This window comes from Betta splendens, chromosome 2 (assembly GCF_900634795.4).
Source record: "Betta splendens chromosome 2, fBetSpl5.4, whole genome shotgun sequence".
NCBI lineage: Eukaryota > Metazoa > Chordata > Actinopteri > Anabantiformes > Osphronemidae > Betta > Betta splendens.
In genome coordinates this window covers 5,247,005-5,263,719 of record NC_040882.2, presented here as the reverse complement: position 1 = coordinate 5,263,719, position 16,715 = coordinate 5,247,005, and the positions used below count along the sequence as shown (strand labels likewise).

General features: G+C 42.8%; 4 protein-coding genes across 4 annotated transcripts in view; 2 read left to right on the top strand and 2 right to left on the bottom strand.

The window, feature by feature from the left end:
- Positions 1-214: 214 nt before the first annotated feature.
- LOC114846907 (keratin, type II cytoskeletal 8-like) lies at positions 215-3,289 on the top strand. Its single transcript, XM_029136140.3, has 9 exons — positions 215-426; positions 1,049-1,257; positions 1,485-1,545; positions 1,725-1,820; positions 1,914-2,078; positions 2,175-2,300; positions 2,401-2,621; positions 2,710-2,744; positions 2,856-3,289. The coding sequence occupies exons 1-9, from the start codon at positions 283-285 to the stop codon at positions 2,861-2,863; spliced, it is 1,065 nt and encodes a 354-aa protein (XP_028991973.1). The 5' UTR covers positions 215-282; the 3' UTR covers positions 2,864-3,289.
- A 1,111-nt stretch (positions 3,290-4,400) lies between these two features.
- LOC114847007 (G-protein coupled bile acid receptor 1-like) lies at positions 4,401-7,181 on the bottom strand. Its single transcript, XM_029136295.3, has 2 exons — positions 6,953-7,181; positions 4,401-6,443 (listed from the first exon to the last, which is right to left on the bottom strand). Exon 2 carries the CDS (start codon positions 6,326-6,328, stop codon positions 5,288-5,290), a length of 1,041 nt encoding a protein of 346 aa, XP_028992128.1. The 5' UTR covers positions 6,329-6,443; positions 6,953-7,181; the 3' UTR covers positions 4,401-5,287.
- Positions 7,182-10,057: 2,876 nt separating this feature from the next.
- Positions 10,058-14,152, bottom strand: aamp (angio-associated, migratory cell protein). The gene is made up of 11 exons (XM_029142831.3): positions 13,845-14,152; positions 13,571-13,714; positions 13,369-13,488; positions 13,036-13,175; positions 12,567-12,711; positions 12,291-12,374; positions 11,476-11,591; positions 11,297-11,391; positions 11,048-11,138; positions 10,785-10,939; positions 10,058-10,704 (listed from the first exon to the last, which is right to left on the bottom strand). The coding sequence occupies exons 1-11, from the start codon at positions 13,933-13,935 to the stop codon at positions 10,629-10,631; spliced, it is 1,257 nt and encodes a 418-aa protein (XP_028998664.1). The 5' UTR covers positions 13,936-14,152; the 3' UTR covers positions 10,058-10,628.
- Positions 14,153-14,265: 113 nt separating this feature from the next.
- LOC114851179 (histone deacetylase 4-like) overlaps positions 14,266-16,715 on the top strand; it is a 49,586-nt gene continuing 47,136 nt past the window's right edge. Inside the window, exons 1-2 of the mRNA XM_029142829.3 lie at positions 14,266-14,403; positions 14,918-15,049. The gene's annotated coding sequence lies outside the window, so the exon portion shown is untranslated. The remainder of the gene's footprint in view (positions 14,404-14,917; positions 15,050-16,715) is intronic.

Below are 16,715 nucleotides of genomic sequence, written 5' to 3'. Positions count from 1 at the left end.
TCTTCGCGCACGATTCCGCCCAGACGATGCCATTGGCTGCCGGTGCCCAGCACCAGAACCGGACCAACTGGTATGAGGTCGAAAATCAAGTATTTCATCAAGATTCTTTCATTTTTTCCTTAGAAAATTCCACTAGTTCTCCTTTGATTGGACGGATGTGAGAGTGAGGCAGGTCAGGGGTGGTCCGAGTCCACCTTAAAAGACGGGGATGCGTAGGAGTTCCTTGCCTTCGACGCTCACCTGCGCGACCTGTAGTCTGTTCCTGCTTTCTTACCTGTCACTATGTCTAATTCTAGAGGATTCAGCAGCCAGTCCTACACCCCGAGTAGTTCGGGACCGGCCAAGAGTGTGGACACGTCGGACAAACACAAGGAGAAGAAGGCCCTGGTTGGACTGAACGACAAGTTCGTCAAGCTGATTGACAAGGTTTGTTTTACGTTTATTATAAGAATAATTATGCAGAAAACCGTAAATAACGTTTTAAGTGTACACAAAAAAACTAAACAAAAAATTAAGTTATTACCCGTATAATTAGTCAGCTTTATAAACTTATTTACGTATAAACGTTTTGGAAAACGTTTTTCAGTGAAGCAATACAATATTAATATTCTGCATTCTGATTTTGAAATGTTTAATGTAAAACAGTTCATTTATGTTGGTTATTCCCCTGTTTAAATTTAAATCCAGGTCCAGTGAAGTTAAATTAGACCTGTGTTTAAGACTTGTTCAAGACAAACCAGCTTCTCTCTGTCACATATAATTCTGTGACCTAAGGACAGAAAGTCTCCTGTGAGGCTTGACTTCAAAATGAATGGAGGAGCATTCACACCACCTGGTGGACAATGGCAAAACTGAAAGCTATTACTGTGAACGCTGTGGTCCAGACACACTGGGTGACACCAAAAACAAAAATATAAAACATAAATAATTTTACTACTACTATATAATCATATTATAGCTGAGCTTAGCATTAATACTGCGCCTGTGTTTTCCATTTGCTTCTTTTCCATGTGCAGCTTCAAGACATTGTCTGTTGTCTCGGTTTTAGGTGAAAAATCTGGAGGATGAGAAAACAAGGCTTGAGAAGGAGCTTGAGATCCTCAAGGAGTACGAGGTGTACACGGGCAAGGTCGACGACCTTGCAAAGCAGCACAAGAACGACCTGAAGCAGAGGGTTGAGAACTTGCTCCGCGAACAAGAGAAGCTGAAGGATGAGCGGGAACGAAACATAAAGGAGAAGGACGATACCAAGAAGAGGTCAGATGTTCACCATGGAGCTCGATGAGCTCTGGATATGTCGTTGCTTTATTACTGTATATGTATGAAAAAGAACAACAACAACATGGGAGAGGGTTTTATATTGGGAGCATTGTACACACACTTGTGTTTTCTGTAGCAAGCACAAAATACGTCCAGAAGAATTTCAAACATGTCAGTTATGTCCTTTCTGTCACTAATCATTTTTGTTTTTCATGTTGTGTTAGGTTGGAAGAGGAGCAAAAAAAGAAATATGATCTGGAGAACGATTGTATTCTTGCCAAAAAGGTAATTTAATCTTGGTCATTCAGAAACATAAAGAACCTCAGACAAACAATTTGTTGTTCATAGTCTGAAATCATCCTTGTGTGTGTGTGTGTGTGTGTGTGTGTGTGTGTGTGTGTGTGTGTGTGTGTGTGTGTGTGTGTGTGTGTGTGTGTGTGTGTGTGTGTGTGTGCATTTAAAAGGAGCTAGACAACAGCCAACTGGAGCATGTCCAGCTGATGCTGGATCTGGATGACCTGGTGGATGAGTTGGAATTTCTCAGGAATGCCTTTGATGAGGTAATAACGGGGGCATTATTTACTTCGTTCAGGTTTTATTGATGTCACGACAATGACTCCCCACTTTCGTCTCCTATTGTCTGATTTGTGTAGGAGATCAGGGAGCTGCTGTCTCAGATCCAGAACAAGCACGTGGTCTTACCCAACAACAACAAGCGCTCTCTGGACATGGGCGACGTCATTCAGAGTACCGAGCTTCAATATGCCAACATGGCCGTCCAGTCCAGGGAGGAAGCTGAGCGCTGGTACAAGAAAAAGGTGACCAGGTCCACACACAAGAAATGTCACTTTGTTCCCAAGTTATGATCTTTAGGTCTTTTTAGAACTGACCTTTAAAACATTTCCCCTACTTAGATGGATGTCATGGTCAATAAAACTGAGCAGCAGGAGGAGGGTGTGCGTGATATAAAGAGGATGATCTCGGAGTTGTTGCGCCAAATCCACTGGCTCACTGGGGAACTGGAATCTCTCACAAGAAAGGTTGGGATGAGACAGACACACATAGTGTTTACGGATAGCCACACATAGTGACCATTCAAACACTTACTTATTACTGCGCCTTTCTTCTGCGTCTCTTCAGGAAGTCTCTCTGAAGAAGGAAATCGATGATGTTCAGAAAGAAACTGACGTGAACGTGGAAGAGGCCCGCAAAGGCATCGACCAACTGAAGGAGGCGCTGAAACAGGCCAAGACGGACTATGCTGGACTGATCCGTGATTACCAAGAGATGCTGAACCTCAAGCTGAAGCTGGACATGGAGATCGCTACCTACCGCAAGCTGCTGGAGGGCGAGGAGGCGAGGTACGTGAGCGGCGGGGATGTCGGCGCAGTCTCTTTGGGCAAATGATGCATTAACACTAACCACTGTCTCTCTTCCATTGCTGTGAAGATATGATGGTGTGAAGCAGGGCCCACGCAATGCAAGTGAGAACCATTTTTGTTGAATACTGTTGAAAATAAAGGCAAAAAACATCTAATTCTACTAACCAGTTCATGTGCTGCATCTCACTAAAATCCAAACTCTCTTTCGCTCAGATTTCTAAAAACAAACCAACCAATCCAAGTCCTTACTTGCACGCAGACCTTCGCCTGCCATCGAAGCAACAGCCAGAGAAGCAGCACCTGCCAGTGAAGCCAGAGACGCCCCAAGCCCCAGATCCCTCCAACGCCTCGGCCACCACCCCTCCCCCACCTCGTGCCGGTTCCCCAGAGGAACAACACCTGCCAGTGAAGCCAGAGACGCCCCAAGCCCCAGATCCCTCCAACGCCTCGGCCACCACCCCTCCCCCACCTCGTGCCGGTTCCCCAGAGGAACAACACCTGCCAGTGAAGCCAGAGACGCCCCAAGCCCCAGATCCGTCCAACGCCTCAAACAACGCCCCTCCCCCGCCTTGTGCCGGTTCCCCAGAGGAACAACCCCTGCCAGTGAAGCCAAAGACGCCCCAAACCCCAGATCCCTCCAACGCCTCGGCCACCGCTCTTACCCCGCCTCTTACCGGTTCCCCAGAGGAGCAGCCTGTCGTCAAGAAACGCCTGCTGATCCGGATGAATGTAGAGTCAGGCAGAGTTGTGTCCAAAAAATCTTTTTACACTGAAGACTAACCGGATCGGTCCATCAATAATCTGACTATAGCATTAAATTATAATCCATAAAATGTGAATTTAAAACATCCAATTAGGATAAATTAAGTTAAACTGAACTTGAATCACTGAGCCAACCTTTAAATATTCATATTTGTCTCTGTGCTTTTGTGCTTATTGGCAGGGTCTTAATCAATGCTTCAATCTGTGTGTGTAGTAGGAGACATTTGGTTTATGTTTCTGTTTGCAAAGAGTTGCGGTATTTCACTTAGGGGAAGCAGCTAGATACTGGGGAGCAACTGTGTGCTTTGAAAGGTATTTGGAACCAAAACACATGATCCTTGTCAGTGTTTTGTGTCCTGCAACCTGGACAAGATTGGTAAAGGGAATTGCTTGCTTGAAAAAATGCTTGATCTTTGGAATTGTTCTCTTTCTTTCATACACATCTGCACTTTTGTACCTCAAATATTGAATAGTGTTGTCAGGGGACTAAAATAAAATGTATCAAACTTAAACACGGTTACAGTTACAACTTATTTGCTTGTTTTGCAACAAACACAAATAATGCAACAATAACAAATTACAAATATATATACATATATACATATATATACATATATATACATATATATACATATATACATATATACATATATATACATATATATACATATATATATATATATATATAGATATAGATATAGATATAGATATATATATAGATATATAGACAGACAGAATGGTAATGGCGAACCAACCAGACATTGTGGTGGTGGATAAAGAACAGAGGAAAGCCGTAGTGGTGGATGTGGCAATACCAAGCGATGGCAACATCAGGAAAAAGGAAAGCAAAGCAAAAAATATAGAAATGTATTTGTACTTTGCTAATCGGCTGCTAGCACCAGCTAATAGCATTATAAAGAGATAGGTCTGCTATAATTTTCCTATCAAATTAGAGCAAATGTTTCATTGTGTTTTGTGTGCTTCATAGTTAAGACATCAAATAACTGCTGTCCGACGGCCTCGTTCTGTTTTCCCTCGCTCTCTTCTCCCGGTTCTCCTCGGTCTTCCTCTGACACAAAAGTACATGATCTTCCGATGCTGTGGCTTTGCAAAGAAACACAAACAAAACATACAAGCGTTGTTCGCTGTGTGTTGTGACCTCATGATGATATCCCATTTCTCCTAATGTCCTTTTGCAGTTCAGACCTGCTTTGCACTTTATTTGATTAGAATGGTCTCCACCTCCTCAGGTCGCTGCTTCTTTTCCACCAACACTGATTGTGGATGCAGCACATTGTTTGTGTATTTGATCCATTCCCAAATCAATATCTTTCATGCAGCAAATACAGTTAATAAAGTTTAAAAAGTAAAAATTAAGTTTTAATCTTAGGAGGAATTTAAGAAGCAGTGTTTGTGTGAAGATACCTCATAATCTCACCATGTCTGGAAGATGTATTACAGACTGTGGGAGCATCCTTTAGCCTGCATACCAGTATGTAGATAAACACTAGCAAGGGACATAGGAGTAAACACTGCAGGCAGGGGGTGACAGATGGAGAAAACCTACAACTGGTTGAACTGATCCAGAGCAGGCAACACACAAAGAAGCAAGAATATACAGAGCTTTATAACAAACGTACAACACTGATACAATAGTAGTTTTATTGGACCACCTTTCTTTGAAAATATCAGAAGACAAAAAACAAATTTTACCTTTTTTAAGAACATTAACAAAACTCAAAAACAAAATAAGAAAAAGAAGAAGAAGGAGAAGAAGAAGAAGAAGAAGAAGAAGAAGAAGAAGAAGAAGAAGAAGAAGAAGAAGAAGAAGAAGAAGAAGAAGAAGAAGAAGAAGAAGAAGAAGAAGAAGAAGAAGAATTTTCTCAGAGTGCCACGTCATCTGATCCATGCTTCCTTCTGCTCCATCTGTCTCGGACCTTCTGCAGCAGTTCGCGTGCAGGCTCTGTATACTGCCTGTTAGCCAGGCCCAGCACCACTGGCACCACAGACATGCTGCCAATGCTAGTGCAGGACAGCACAATCTGGGTGGTGGAGCTCCACGTGGTCTCGCTGATCAGAAATGCCACGCAGATGTGCTGGTAAATGAGGTAGGGCACCCAGCACGCCAGGAAGGTCAGCGACACGGCCACCACGCAGCGAGTGTACCGCAGGTTCAGCCTTTGCTCTTGGTCCGACGCCTGGGTGCCGCGCTCCACCGAGCGGTGGAGGCGGCAGATGTCCCTCAGCTGGCCTCGCGTGATCCACAGAACACGGCCGGTCATGCCAGCGATGGTGAGTATCGCAGGTAGAACCAGGCCGTACACCTCCAGGTAGATGAACGCCTTGGGGAACACTCGCCTGTAGGAGCAGCAGGTGGTTGCATTTGCTGAACAGTTTGAAAGTGGCACCAGCTTTTGGCTATTTGCACAGCAGCCGTTCCAATCTGGGCCCTTCCAGTTATTCCAGCCGAACGCAGGGAGACACGCGTAGAGCAGCGGCGGCACCCACACCGCCAGCAATGCCAGAGGGAAACTGCGGTGCATCCACAGGGTGTTGTAATGAAGCGGGTCGGCGATGCAAATGTAGCGCTCATAGTGAACCATTACGAGGTTGAACAGGAACGCCAGGAAGAGGAAGTTGGGGAAAACGTGAGCCACCAAACAGGAGCTGAAGCGCAGCTCTCGGTTCAGGCCCATTAAGGGAATGAAGGGCAGGGCCACGCCTGTACACATGTCGGCCACCAGCAGGCTCAGGAAGAAGAAGTTGGGCGTGTTGTGCAGCTGGCGGTTCCAGGTGATGCCTAGAATGATGATCAGATTGGCCAGGATGATGGAGGTCGACAGCGGAACGGTGATGGTGTAGATGAGACGCTCCCTGGAGAGAAGAGCATCCATCTTGGGTGCGATGGGGTGAGTCCTGCTCATCTGCAGCAGGTCCAGGTCCAGGTCAAGGTGCAGCTGCCCTGCAGAGAAGCTGAAGCATCACCAGCGAGAACTGATCAACACAAAGACCCTGTGTCAGACTCCCAGTGGCACTTTACTGTGAGAAGAAACGAAGGGGGGGTTAGATGTTTATTCCCACTGAGTGTAACCAGAATTCCTAAAGTGCATCCAGGAATTTATTCATACAACAAAACATTAGGGGTAAAAATTCAAGAAAAAGCTGTGGAAATTTGAGGCAAGAACACGCTGAACTGACAGTTGATCCACATTTTTTGCCCAGTTTAGATGAATCACATGTGTTTGCGTGAACTCCAAACTATGGCTGACTTTTTATCATCACTAGTAAAGCTCAGTGAAATGTAGTTTGTGGTGTTTAAGTCCTGATGCAGAAACTAACACCTCTGACTAAATGTAAATCAGCTTTATTTTGAAACTTTTTACTTCAATTAACTTTTTTCCTGTAACTTTAATCATTGTTTTCTCAAAATAAAATTTAATGTACTTATCAGACCTCTTTTTGTAATTCAGTGACACATTTAACAAAGCACTACAAATACATAATGGATTAGTATGAAACTTTTTGAAACAAATAAAAAAAAACTTTACCTTTTAATGAGTTGAGTCATGCCTTCTGTAGATTAAAGCTATAAATAATATCTCTCTTGATATTCGTGACAGATTCACCTGCATGTCACGTCCATGAGCAGAAGCAGTAACGAAGTGCGGACTCCATCACAAACTACAGCAGCTTCTTCTTTCTCCAAAGACGTTTTTACTCGTCTTGTCTTTTCACAACCTTACCACAGATGCAGAATGAGCAGCCTGATGTAAAGCGTGTCCCTCTGATACTTTAAAGGGGAAGTGCGCTCTGAAGGAGGAGCAGGCAGCAGCTGCACTGTCTGTCTCTTCCTGAGCGGAGGGTGTAGGGTCTCCGCTCACTTAACGGAGACCCACTGACCCTCGACCTACTTCATCATTTTCTCATCCTCTTTCTTTCCTCTGTCATCCATCAACCCCTCGGTTTACTTGAAAAACTGCAGCTTGAGTATGAGTCAGTGTTCCAGGTTGACATCATGCAGTAGTGTGTGACACTGCACCAAGATGAGCAACGGGAGGAAAGCAAATGTCTGTCTGTGGCCTCCACCAACCTACTGTATACGCAAAGGAACAGTTTGAGAAGATCAACAATGAATTTGGGGCGTTGACCTCAAGATCTCAGTCGAATCAAGAATCAAAAGTAGTTTTCAGCATTAAACTCTTTAAAGAATCCAGGCTACACTGTAAGTAGGTAAAAACAAAGGCGCCCTCTCTTTCTTCATATATACATATAGTATATATCTGGATTCATAACAGATGTCACGCGTGTGGGATGGAAGACCTTGTTTTTGCCAGCCTTCACTAATAGTCTGGAGCAGACGTGCTGCTGGTAGAGATGAAAATCCAGTCAGATAACTTCTTTTAAACAGACGCGTTCCTGAGGCTGAAAACATCTGGAGAGACGTTACGCAGAGACAAAACGATGGACCCTCGAGCACAGCATCTTCACATTACAAAGACAGAGATGGAGAAGCTGCTTCTGCACAGCACTGAATCATATGCAAACATACATACGAATAATACAATAAACACTTCTGCTATTTAGTATTTGAGTTTTCTGTGACCCACCGGTAGTGCTTTTATCTTCAAAACAACTGAAAGTTGTCTAAGAAATGTTGTTCCCTGAGTCGTTTTTTATAGAGCAGATGTGTCGTTAATGTGTTTGTCACTGGCCTCATCTTCCACCACACATGTTTACCTTGGCAGCGCCACCTGTTTGTCTCTGCTCAGCCAATTGGTTTGGCATCTGTTGTCAGTGAAGCAGCCGGCAGAAAATGTGAGCTGCAGTTTAATAGATCGGGCTCTAACCTCATCACGGGCTGAAGGCGATGATCCTTCTGGCCAATCGAAGCCTTACGAGCTGACCTTTGTGGCCAAACACGCAGCGGTGACTGATGGGGGGAAATGTCCTGCTGCCACTGAACGCCACTTAACAGATGCTATTTTCTACTGCTTACTATTGTGGTTGAGCATCGTCTGAAGCGACTGTGCCAAAGGTTGCAATTCAGAGTAGGAGTCAAACATCGCACAGCTTTTACTTAAAGCTAAAAAAACATCCACAGACTAATATCACATAACGCCCTCTGAAATCCTCTGAGTTTACCTGCTGCCGTTCAAGTGCACTTTTAGACACGTGCAGTAACTGCGTGAGCTCAAAATAAAGGTACAAGGAAGAAGCACTTGTGCACAGGATGCCGTTGTTTGTCTTCTCCCTGGCCATCAGCCAGGAGAACAACAATAGAGTTGACGGAACGGACCCGAGCGGCAGGTCACCGGGAGTCTGGTCTTCGTCGAGGTGTGGGTAAGCGATCAAAGCTCCGGGGACTCATCCCCAAATCCACTGTCCATTACCGCAAGTGATGGTACACGGAGCTCTAAGTATACAGTGAGCAGCAGTGAGTCATTGCTGCGCTGCTCCTGGAGCAGCAAACCAGTGGAGTTCAGCAGTTGTCACTTTACATTTAACAGGGTCTCCCTCCGTACCATGCGCATACGTATGTGTCAGGTAGATGTTCAACCTGAATAGTGTCTGAAGCCTGTATTCGCTGTGTGACCATACACGGTCACGGTCCTCCTAACGGCCCCTGGATCTGCACGTGGGACGGCTCAGCTACTGGTTTTCCTCATTGTAAGTAATGGGGGTCGGGAAATTATGTGTCAAAAGTGCTTCTTCCAGCAACTGCAGGTGTCATGAGAGCTCAACAACTGTAATAACAACTGTGTTATCTGTCAATACTGAACTAGGCTGAAGGAAGCAACAGGGACAAGCATCCTTCATCCACTTCATCAATCTGCATGTGGTTGGACGGAAGCCACAACCTGTTTATAAGACTCTGAAACATAGTATTCTTTGATCCAGTCACACGAAACCAAACACCAGTCAGTGCTCGTCACCTGGGGAACTGCACCTCTACGCTGCAGCACCCTGATCTGAAAACGTGAATCTCATCCGGGAAGACAAGGAAGATGGTCTGGCCTAAAACCCATACAACAAACTGGTTTATGACTCAGGCCAGAGGATACGTGATGCGTGTTTAAAGTAGTGTGTTCTGGTCACTGCGGTCCCTTGGGGAGCTTTGGCCACATGTGAAACTTCTGCTTCACATGGCAATAAAACACGATCTTATTTGGGCCCTGCTATTTTTAAGTTTTGCTCTGTGACCAATGGAGGTGGTTTTATAACTTATACTGATATAAAACACATCAAGAGCTTTTTTTGTCATCTAAAAGTTACTGCTTAGCGCTGAAGCAACCCAGCCTTTGATAAGCAACTTGTTATATTATATTATAAAAAACTAAAAGGCAGATACTAAATCACCAGCTAAGAACTCACCACCTCTGTTCTACCTTTAATCGTATCTGGAGATCTACGTCCTGGAGTATCTGACTCATCTCCCTTTATTCAGATCTGCTAAAACACATCTGAATTAACTGCATGAAAAGTGCAGACTAAACACGGTAAGCACCACTCGAATTAAAAAGATCTCGTCTCACAAAGTCTCACTTTAGTGAGTCAAAGCTTAAGTATTACACAAAGTCAGAAATAGATGAACCGCCAGATTTAATTTCAAGTGTTGTAGGAATAGGGATTAGTCAGATACTGTAACACAGACATTGTTGAATATGAATTTTAATGGCTTCCCAGAACAAAGCATAATATTACTATTTCCTATTTACATTTGAATTACATTGAAGGTTTGGCAAAGAAGAGAATCTCCTGAATGAGACTTGGAAGACTCACATACGCCTGCAAAGGAAAAACTGATTTTGAATATTTTAGTCTGGACAGTCATTAAAGAAAGAAAGTCAGAAGAGGAAGTCACAGGCAGGACACTATAATGCATCACACTTGAATTTCTCTGTTTATTCTCCAGGTCGTCTTGTACCTAGGATAATGTGGTCAACTGTTTGTTGTCATCTGCTGTGATCTGCTCTGGGTTTGCTTTTCTTCTTTCAGTTAAGTTGTGCTGCCAATAAAGCACAACTTAAATACTGTTTAAAACAAAAACGTTATCTTTTGAATGCTACAGTTCAACTAAAGCAGGTCAGAAATAATAATATTTTAAAATCCTTAGAAGGTGGGGAAACATGTTCTCCAACGTCGGGGAACACAAAAAGTCTCATTATTCAATGTCTCTGCTGTTTCTCCAGAAATAGCTCGACATGTGTCCTCTGGCTCTTTTTTTTACCGATCAGGTCTTTGGAGGCAGAAGACTTTCGCCTGGTTGTCTCCTGAGGCAGTTACAGCAAGAGTCGCCTCTCTGGAAGATACACAGGACAGTTAGACTCAAGTCAAGAGATTCATATATCAAACATATATTTGCCTGCCATGATGCCGTACCTGTTGATGGTGAAGTCCAGGATCTCTGCAGTGTGGCCACGATACTCAGACACCAGGTTCCCAGAGCGAGCATCCCACAAACGCAGCGCACCATCTAAACTGCAGGTGGACACCACAGAAGAAGACTCCTCCCACTGCAGGTGAACGATGCCAGCCTGAACCAACACGGAGAGTTTGACAGGTGAGAGCTGTAAAGAATTAGGCTCTAACCACTGATTCACTTCTAACCATATCTAGTTTGCTCACAATCACCGTGACATTACCTCATGCTGACACCTGTGCCTCAGGTTCTGTGTTGAGAGGTCGTATACGGCCAGAGTCCCATCCAGGTACGCCACAGCTACGAGAGGGAGGCTGAGAAGGACAAGAGCGGAGAGAAGATCTAATAATGATCCACTTCTGATTCTGATTTAAATAAACACTCACAGCTGGATTAGACTGAGTAATGTCTTTTTTTGTCTCAACCTAAAATCTAATGCAGCTGCAACATTTTACAATGCTTCACAACTCACATGTCACAGAATCCCACAGACTCTACAGAGTTGGATTCTTCTTCATCTCTTGAACCTTTTGGTTTTCCTCCCTCCACAGAAAATGCTCCAACCACCTTCACAGAGACATGGTTCATGCTCAAAAGGAAACCACACAAAACGTTTTGCTCTAATGTTCAGTACATCACTCTGGCACCCACTTTGCCCGTTGTGGTGTTGATGACCTTTGCGCATCCATCCACTGATCCCGTCAAGACCAGAGAGCCGTCTTTGTTGCATGCCAGACAGGTCAGCGCCCCCTGGTGTCCGTCCTGACCTGTAAAACGACAAGCTTTCAAAAGTGACTTACAGTAACTAGATTTGTAAACCAGCATTCAGTTGCTTTAGAAAGCATTCAACTCTCACTTTCGTATAATTTTAAATTTTGTATTTTTAACATCAATCATTCAACATCTCACAATCCAGGACATATTTATGTCCCAAAACATTTTAACAGACTTAGTTAATTTATTATATTTAATGTGTCTGGAATAGTGAGATAAACTATCCATATAAGGCACATCACGCGCCTGTCGCCCAGGTCGTGGGTTCAATCCCCTCAGAGAGGGGTCAGGCCGGGCATCTGGTGTAAAAGACTTGTCAAATCTATCATTCAAATCAGTCGCTGTGGCGACCCCTGAAGGGGTAAATCCCAAAGGAGTTACATTTTACAAAATCTACATTTATGAGAAACTGTTTATTAATTTGAAGTGTGCACAATTATGAATACTCTCTGAAATAAATTTCTTTTATGTCTCTTCCATCTTCCATTACACAATAATGGGGAGTTGGAACAGCAGAGCAGAGGGAATTTCCTCCAGAGCTTTACCTTGTCTAACATGCTGTTATTTAGAGAAAAAAACTCTCCTGCCTATTTTCTTTTTTAAATGCTTTCTAATAGATGTTTTTTTCTATTACAGTCCCAAAGCTCTGGTAATAGGAAGATGAAATGACATGTTCGAACTTTCAAACTTGCCTTTAATAACATGGATGGTGTTGCTGTGCTTCAAATCCCACACGCGTACAGTTCCGTTCTCATAACCCACCACAGCGCGTTTACCTGCAGAAAACAGCATTAGGCAAATATTTACCTACACAAAAACCTGATGATTAAAGTTGTTAAAAAGCAGGAAACATATAGACAAACAAACATATAAAAATAAAATGTATATTTTTTTACTTGTAGGTTTGAATACTTCATAGCATCCTGTAAAACCCCTTTCATTTTAAAATAAGTGTTCTCATCTCTCACCATCAGGTAAGACTTTGCCACTGGTGGCCTGGCATCCAGGACTCTGGAAGGTTTTACAGTCCCCTGCAGGGATCTTCCACATCCACACGCTGCCATCGTCCGTTCCCGCGAGCAGCACTGGAGCGCCGGGATGCCACTCCAACCACTGAGGAGGAAGCACGGCAGACAGCCATGTATTAAGAGCTACTTCACACATAGACACCCATTATTACACAGATTATTTGTGGCCAGTGAGCAGATGTTGGAATTATTATACATTGTGTGCAACTCAGCAGTTGTTGCTTTGCATAGGGAGAGCGTCTGATCACTCATTTCCTCCTCACAGCCACAAATTCTCAGCCTGAGCAATCATCCTCTTGTGTCCTCATAAATTCCTTCAGGCCCAGTAAAACATTTCACAAGTACTTACAGATGCACAATATAAACACACAAGCACACAGCCAGGCCGATACAGTGCTGAAGCCCTCACCTCCAAATCTCCAACTTCAAAAGACCAGATCTCCTCTTTGGTTTCCACTTTCCAAACTTTAATCGTGCCGCTCATGTCACCAGAAGCCACCATGGAGGAGTCATGGCTAAACACAGCACACGTCACAGAGTCTTTGTGACCTGTGGAGATCACACACGTCTGGATTTGATGTTTATCCATATTTAGGGTTTCGGTTAGTTGTATTCTCTGTGAAGTTGTGAGGTGTATTTTACATTACATTTTCTTTGGAGAGCTTCACTATATAACCTGATCATACAGTTTTAAATTAAAGATCCAAACACACTGTGTAAACACAAACCCTTCAACACTCACCAGTACACTCCAGTAGAACTTCTCCATCACTCACTCTCCACACATAAGCCTTATCATCCTCTCCTCCTGTTACAGCCAGGCTGTTTGTCGCAGGATCCAAACTCACACAAAATACTGAGCCTGGTCAGAGGAGAAGACAGCAAAACTTAAACCCAATGACCTCGTTAGGTAGCAATGGCTCTAATATAAGGTGCGACTTTACCAGTGTGTTTAGAGAAGGTGACATCACTGTCATCTATCTCGGTTTCAGCTTCCATTTCATCCTCGGTCTCCCAGCCTTCGTTGTCATCTTCTGCATTACCGGGGTCCTCAAAGTCAACATCCCCCAAGTCATCAGCCAAATCATCTGAAGATGGAAGGAAGGTAATGGAAATGTTAAACGTCCTATCCCTCAGCTACGCTCAAATATAAATGCCAAATACACATATCGCAGGGGTCAACGTTGCCAGAAGTGACGACTTGTATTTTCTACACACCAGGACAAGGCTCCGTCTCGTTTAGGTCAATGACTTCAATAACTTCCTCATCTCCGTGAAGCTCAATCGTGTTATCCTCGGTGTTATCCATGGCGTAAGCTTAAAGCTAGTAAAACAACCAAAAAATAACCGTGTGGTGAAGTTGGTTAACCTAACTTTACGCTAACACACTTTCAGCTATTTTCGGAGTCGAAACGTAAGCAAAGGTTGTACTTTTCCTCATAAATGTCGCGTTTCGTGTCTGATGAAAACAAATAATTAGTTATTAAATGTCAAAACAACAGTCTCTCCATGTTTTCCTCACATGTTGCGGCGAACGAGTCGCATTATGATGACGTAGAACAAACGTTCCCGTTATCTGTTTAAATGAACGCTCACAAGATGGCGCTGTTGCACAAACTGACAACGCGCTCATCCAGGTTATGCGTCAGGCACAAAGAAGTTTGAACGCCTATCAGCGATAATTATCCTTTTTAAATCAGCTTTAATGAATCAGTTTTGGCGCTAGAGCTACTTACTCGCTACTGAATCATTCTACTTCAGCAATATCCGTGTTAAGGTAAGGAAAGGCGTTTTAAATATTGTGTCTACAAAAACTAAAGTACTAGAATTAGCATCCAACATAAGTAAGTGTCATTTCTGTTTTGTGGTACTGTTACTACTAATGTGTATTAGTGTGTAACATTACCAATGTTGTAGCTTTGTGGAAACTTAATTCATAATTACACATCATAGTTTAATCCTTGTTTTGTATTAATATACTGAACCTGCAGATACTATTTCAAAATTGTTTTTAAAAGTACACTATGTGGCTAAATGCACTATACTTTTGTGAATGTAATTCTTAATTATTGTTTTATTATTATTATTAATATTTATTTATATTAATTAATTATTGTTGTATTGTTATGTTTTGTGTTTGTAGAGTAAAGACGAGTGTGTGGCGTTTTCTCTGTTTTATTTTAGTATTTTCTTTGGGAAGCAAAACTTCTTACGTTGGCAAAAAAAACACATCCACTCACTTGTTCCTAAAATATCACTGTGACTTGTTTCCTGTTGTGCGATTGCAACAGGTTCCTTTCTACTTGGCTGAGATGACTTTCTCACTAGGATCGACTTCTTCTCATACCTACGCCTGAAATGATTGACGCGTAACGCCTGGTGGTTTTCTCTGCATTGGCCAGTAAATTAGAGTCTGGCCTCATGTGAGTCATCCTCATTCTGCTGTGCCGCTGCCAGGTGTAGTTACACAAAACTGTAGTTTACGTTACAGCAACATGTCAACATGAGATCTCTGTACTACTCTAATTTTGCACGTAGTTGTTCACTGTTACAATGTCACATAGCTCATAACATAGTTATTAATTAGTAATTAGGTAAATCTTATATTTATAACCTGATTGCTTTCTTCTCTGGTGGCAATACCTACATTACTGGTAAGAACCAGGAAGTAGTCTAGTAGTACAGTACACTATTAATTAAATTGGCTGTATTATACCATATTTATTAAAATACTGAAACGTTTGTTTGAAATCATTTTATTTTAGTTTTCTAACCCTAATGTTATATGACAGAACAAAGCTTTTCAGCTTCCAGGTCTGAATTTGATCCATTTCAGGGCTGTTGACTTTTGACCTCTGTATGCTGGATGAATGTCGTTCATGAGAAGAGCTAGAGGTCTGACGTTCCCCACAGTGACGCTCACACTTGTGTTTTCATTAGTCTGCAGTGAAGCACAGGGCTTACATTCTAAGCGAAGCCCTACTCCATTTTAGAGGCAGGTCTCCTCTCCTCCTTAATCCCTCCATCAGACGTTCCCTGGCCAGTGATATTTTATGACACTTAACAGTTTGTCTACTTCAGATTTTCTGGTTTGGTTTATGCCTCTTACTATATGCTGCTGGCAGAGTTTGCAGACTGAATGCCCGAATAATTTTTACTGGTTGCCTTGGCCCTCCCTTTCTATCCTTCCCTGGAAAAATACAACCAAGTCATGATGTGGTGAGATACTGGAAACATCAGGCTGTAATGTATGTTTAAAACACTTTAGGTTTGTACATGTAGCGACTCAGATTTATAAACTAAGTTTTTTTTTAACAATTAAAGTGATACCAACTATAAAGATATTTACAGCTGCTTTAGCTTATTAACTTTTTTGTGTTTATCATTTTAGGGGCATCGTGTAGCTCCATTCAACTCACATTCACATAAGCCCTAATACTGTTAGTACTGTTCTGAGTAAATCACATTTTGGGACTTTTCTACAGCTGTGGATAGCAGCTGATTTTAAAGAATGATACAAATACTGATCCAGGAGATGATATTATCATAAACAATTAAATCATTTCATTTTCATAACAAAACCACCACTCACTGTTTTCCTAGAAACGGCAGTCAGACCAACATGAGACACTCAAAGTCTCCATTAAAACCTACACTTAGGGAATTCTTGCAGGCTTAGCAGCTCCTTAAGGCACCGTGGGTCATAAATATATGCATTTATTTAGCAGAGTTCATGGCTGGCTTGACCTCAGAGAGCTTGTGATTTAGTCGTCTGACCAACCAAGTTATGCAGTCAAACATCAGTCATGGTAGAAAATAAGTCATTTCACCACCTTAAAGCATTTAGTGCTAACATAAGGTCTTGAGCATAGATTGTCTGCATGAGCAGGCTTTTGTAGGCCACGTCCATCTGACATGTCCATCAACCTAACCTGTATAAAAAGCGGTAGTATTTGGCTCACCTGGCAAAGTCACAGTGGGCGTTCGATTGTGTTGCTTCTTTCTTCTCCTATTTATAATCTCATGATTATTTAACACGTGACCTCCTAAAGGGAACTGAGCCCAGGTTCGGGAACCAGGCCAAAACCA

Coding starts and splice junctions, on each gene's coding strand:
- LOC114846907 (XM_029136140.3), top strand. CDS start 283: ATGTCTAATTCTAGAGGATTCAGCAGCCAGTCCTACACCCCGAGTAGT. Junction 1,258..1,484: donor AAGGACGATACCAAGAAGAG/GTCAGATGTTCA, acceptor ATGTTGTGTTAG/GTTGGAAGAGGAGCAAAAAA. Junction 2,301..2,400: donor TGGAATCTCTCACAAGAAAG/GTTGGGATGAGA, acceptor GCGTCTCTTCAG/GAAGTCTCTCTGAAGAAGGA.
- LOC114847007 (XM_029136295.3), bottom strand. CDS start 6,328: ATGAGCAGGACTCACCCCATCGCACCCAAGATGGATGCTCTTCTCTCC.
- aamp (XM_029142831.3), bottom strand. CDS start 13,935: ATGGATAACACCGAGGATAACACGATTGAGCTTCACGGAGATGAGGAA. Junction 12,712..13,035: donor TTGAAGTTGGAGATTTGGAG/GTGAGGGCTTCA, acceptor CTTCCTCCTCAG/TGGTTGGAGTGGCATCCCGG. Junction 11,139..11,296: donor TCTGTGGGATTCTGTGACAT/GTGAGTTGTGAA, acceptor TGTCCTTCTCAG/CCTCCCTCTCGTAGCTGTGG.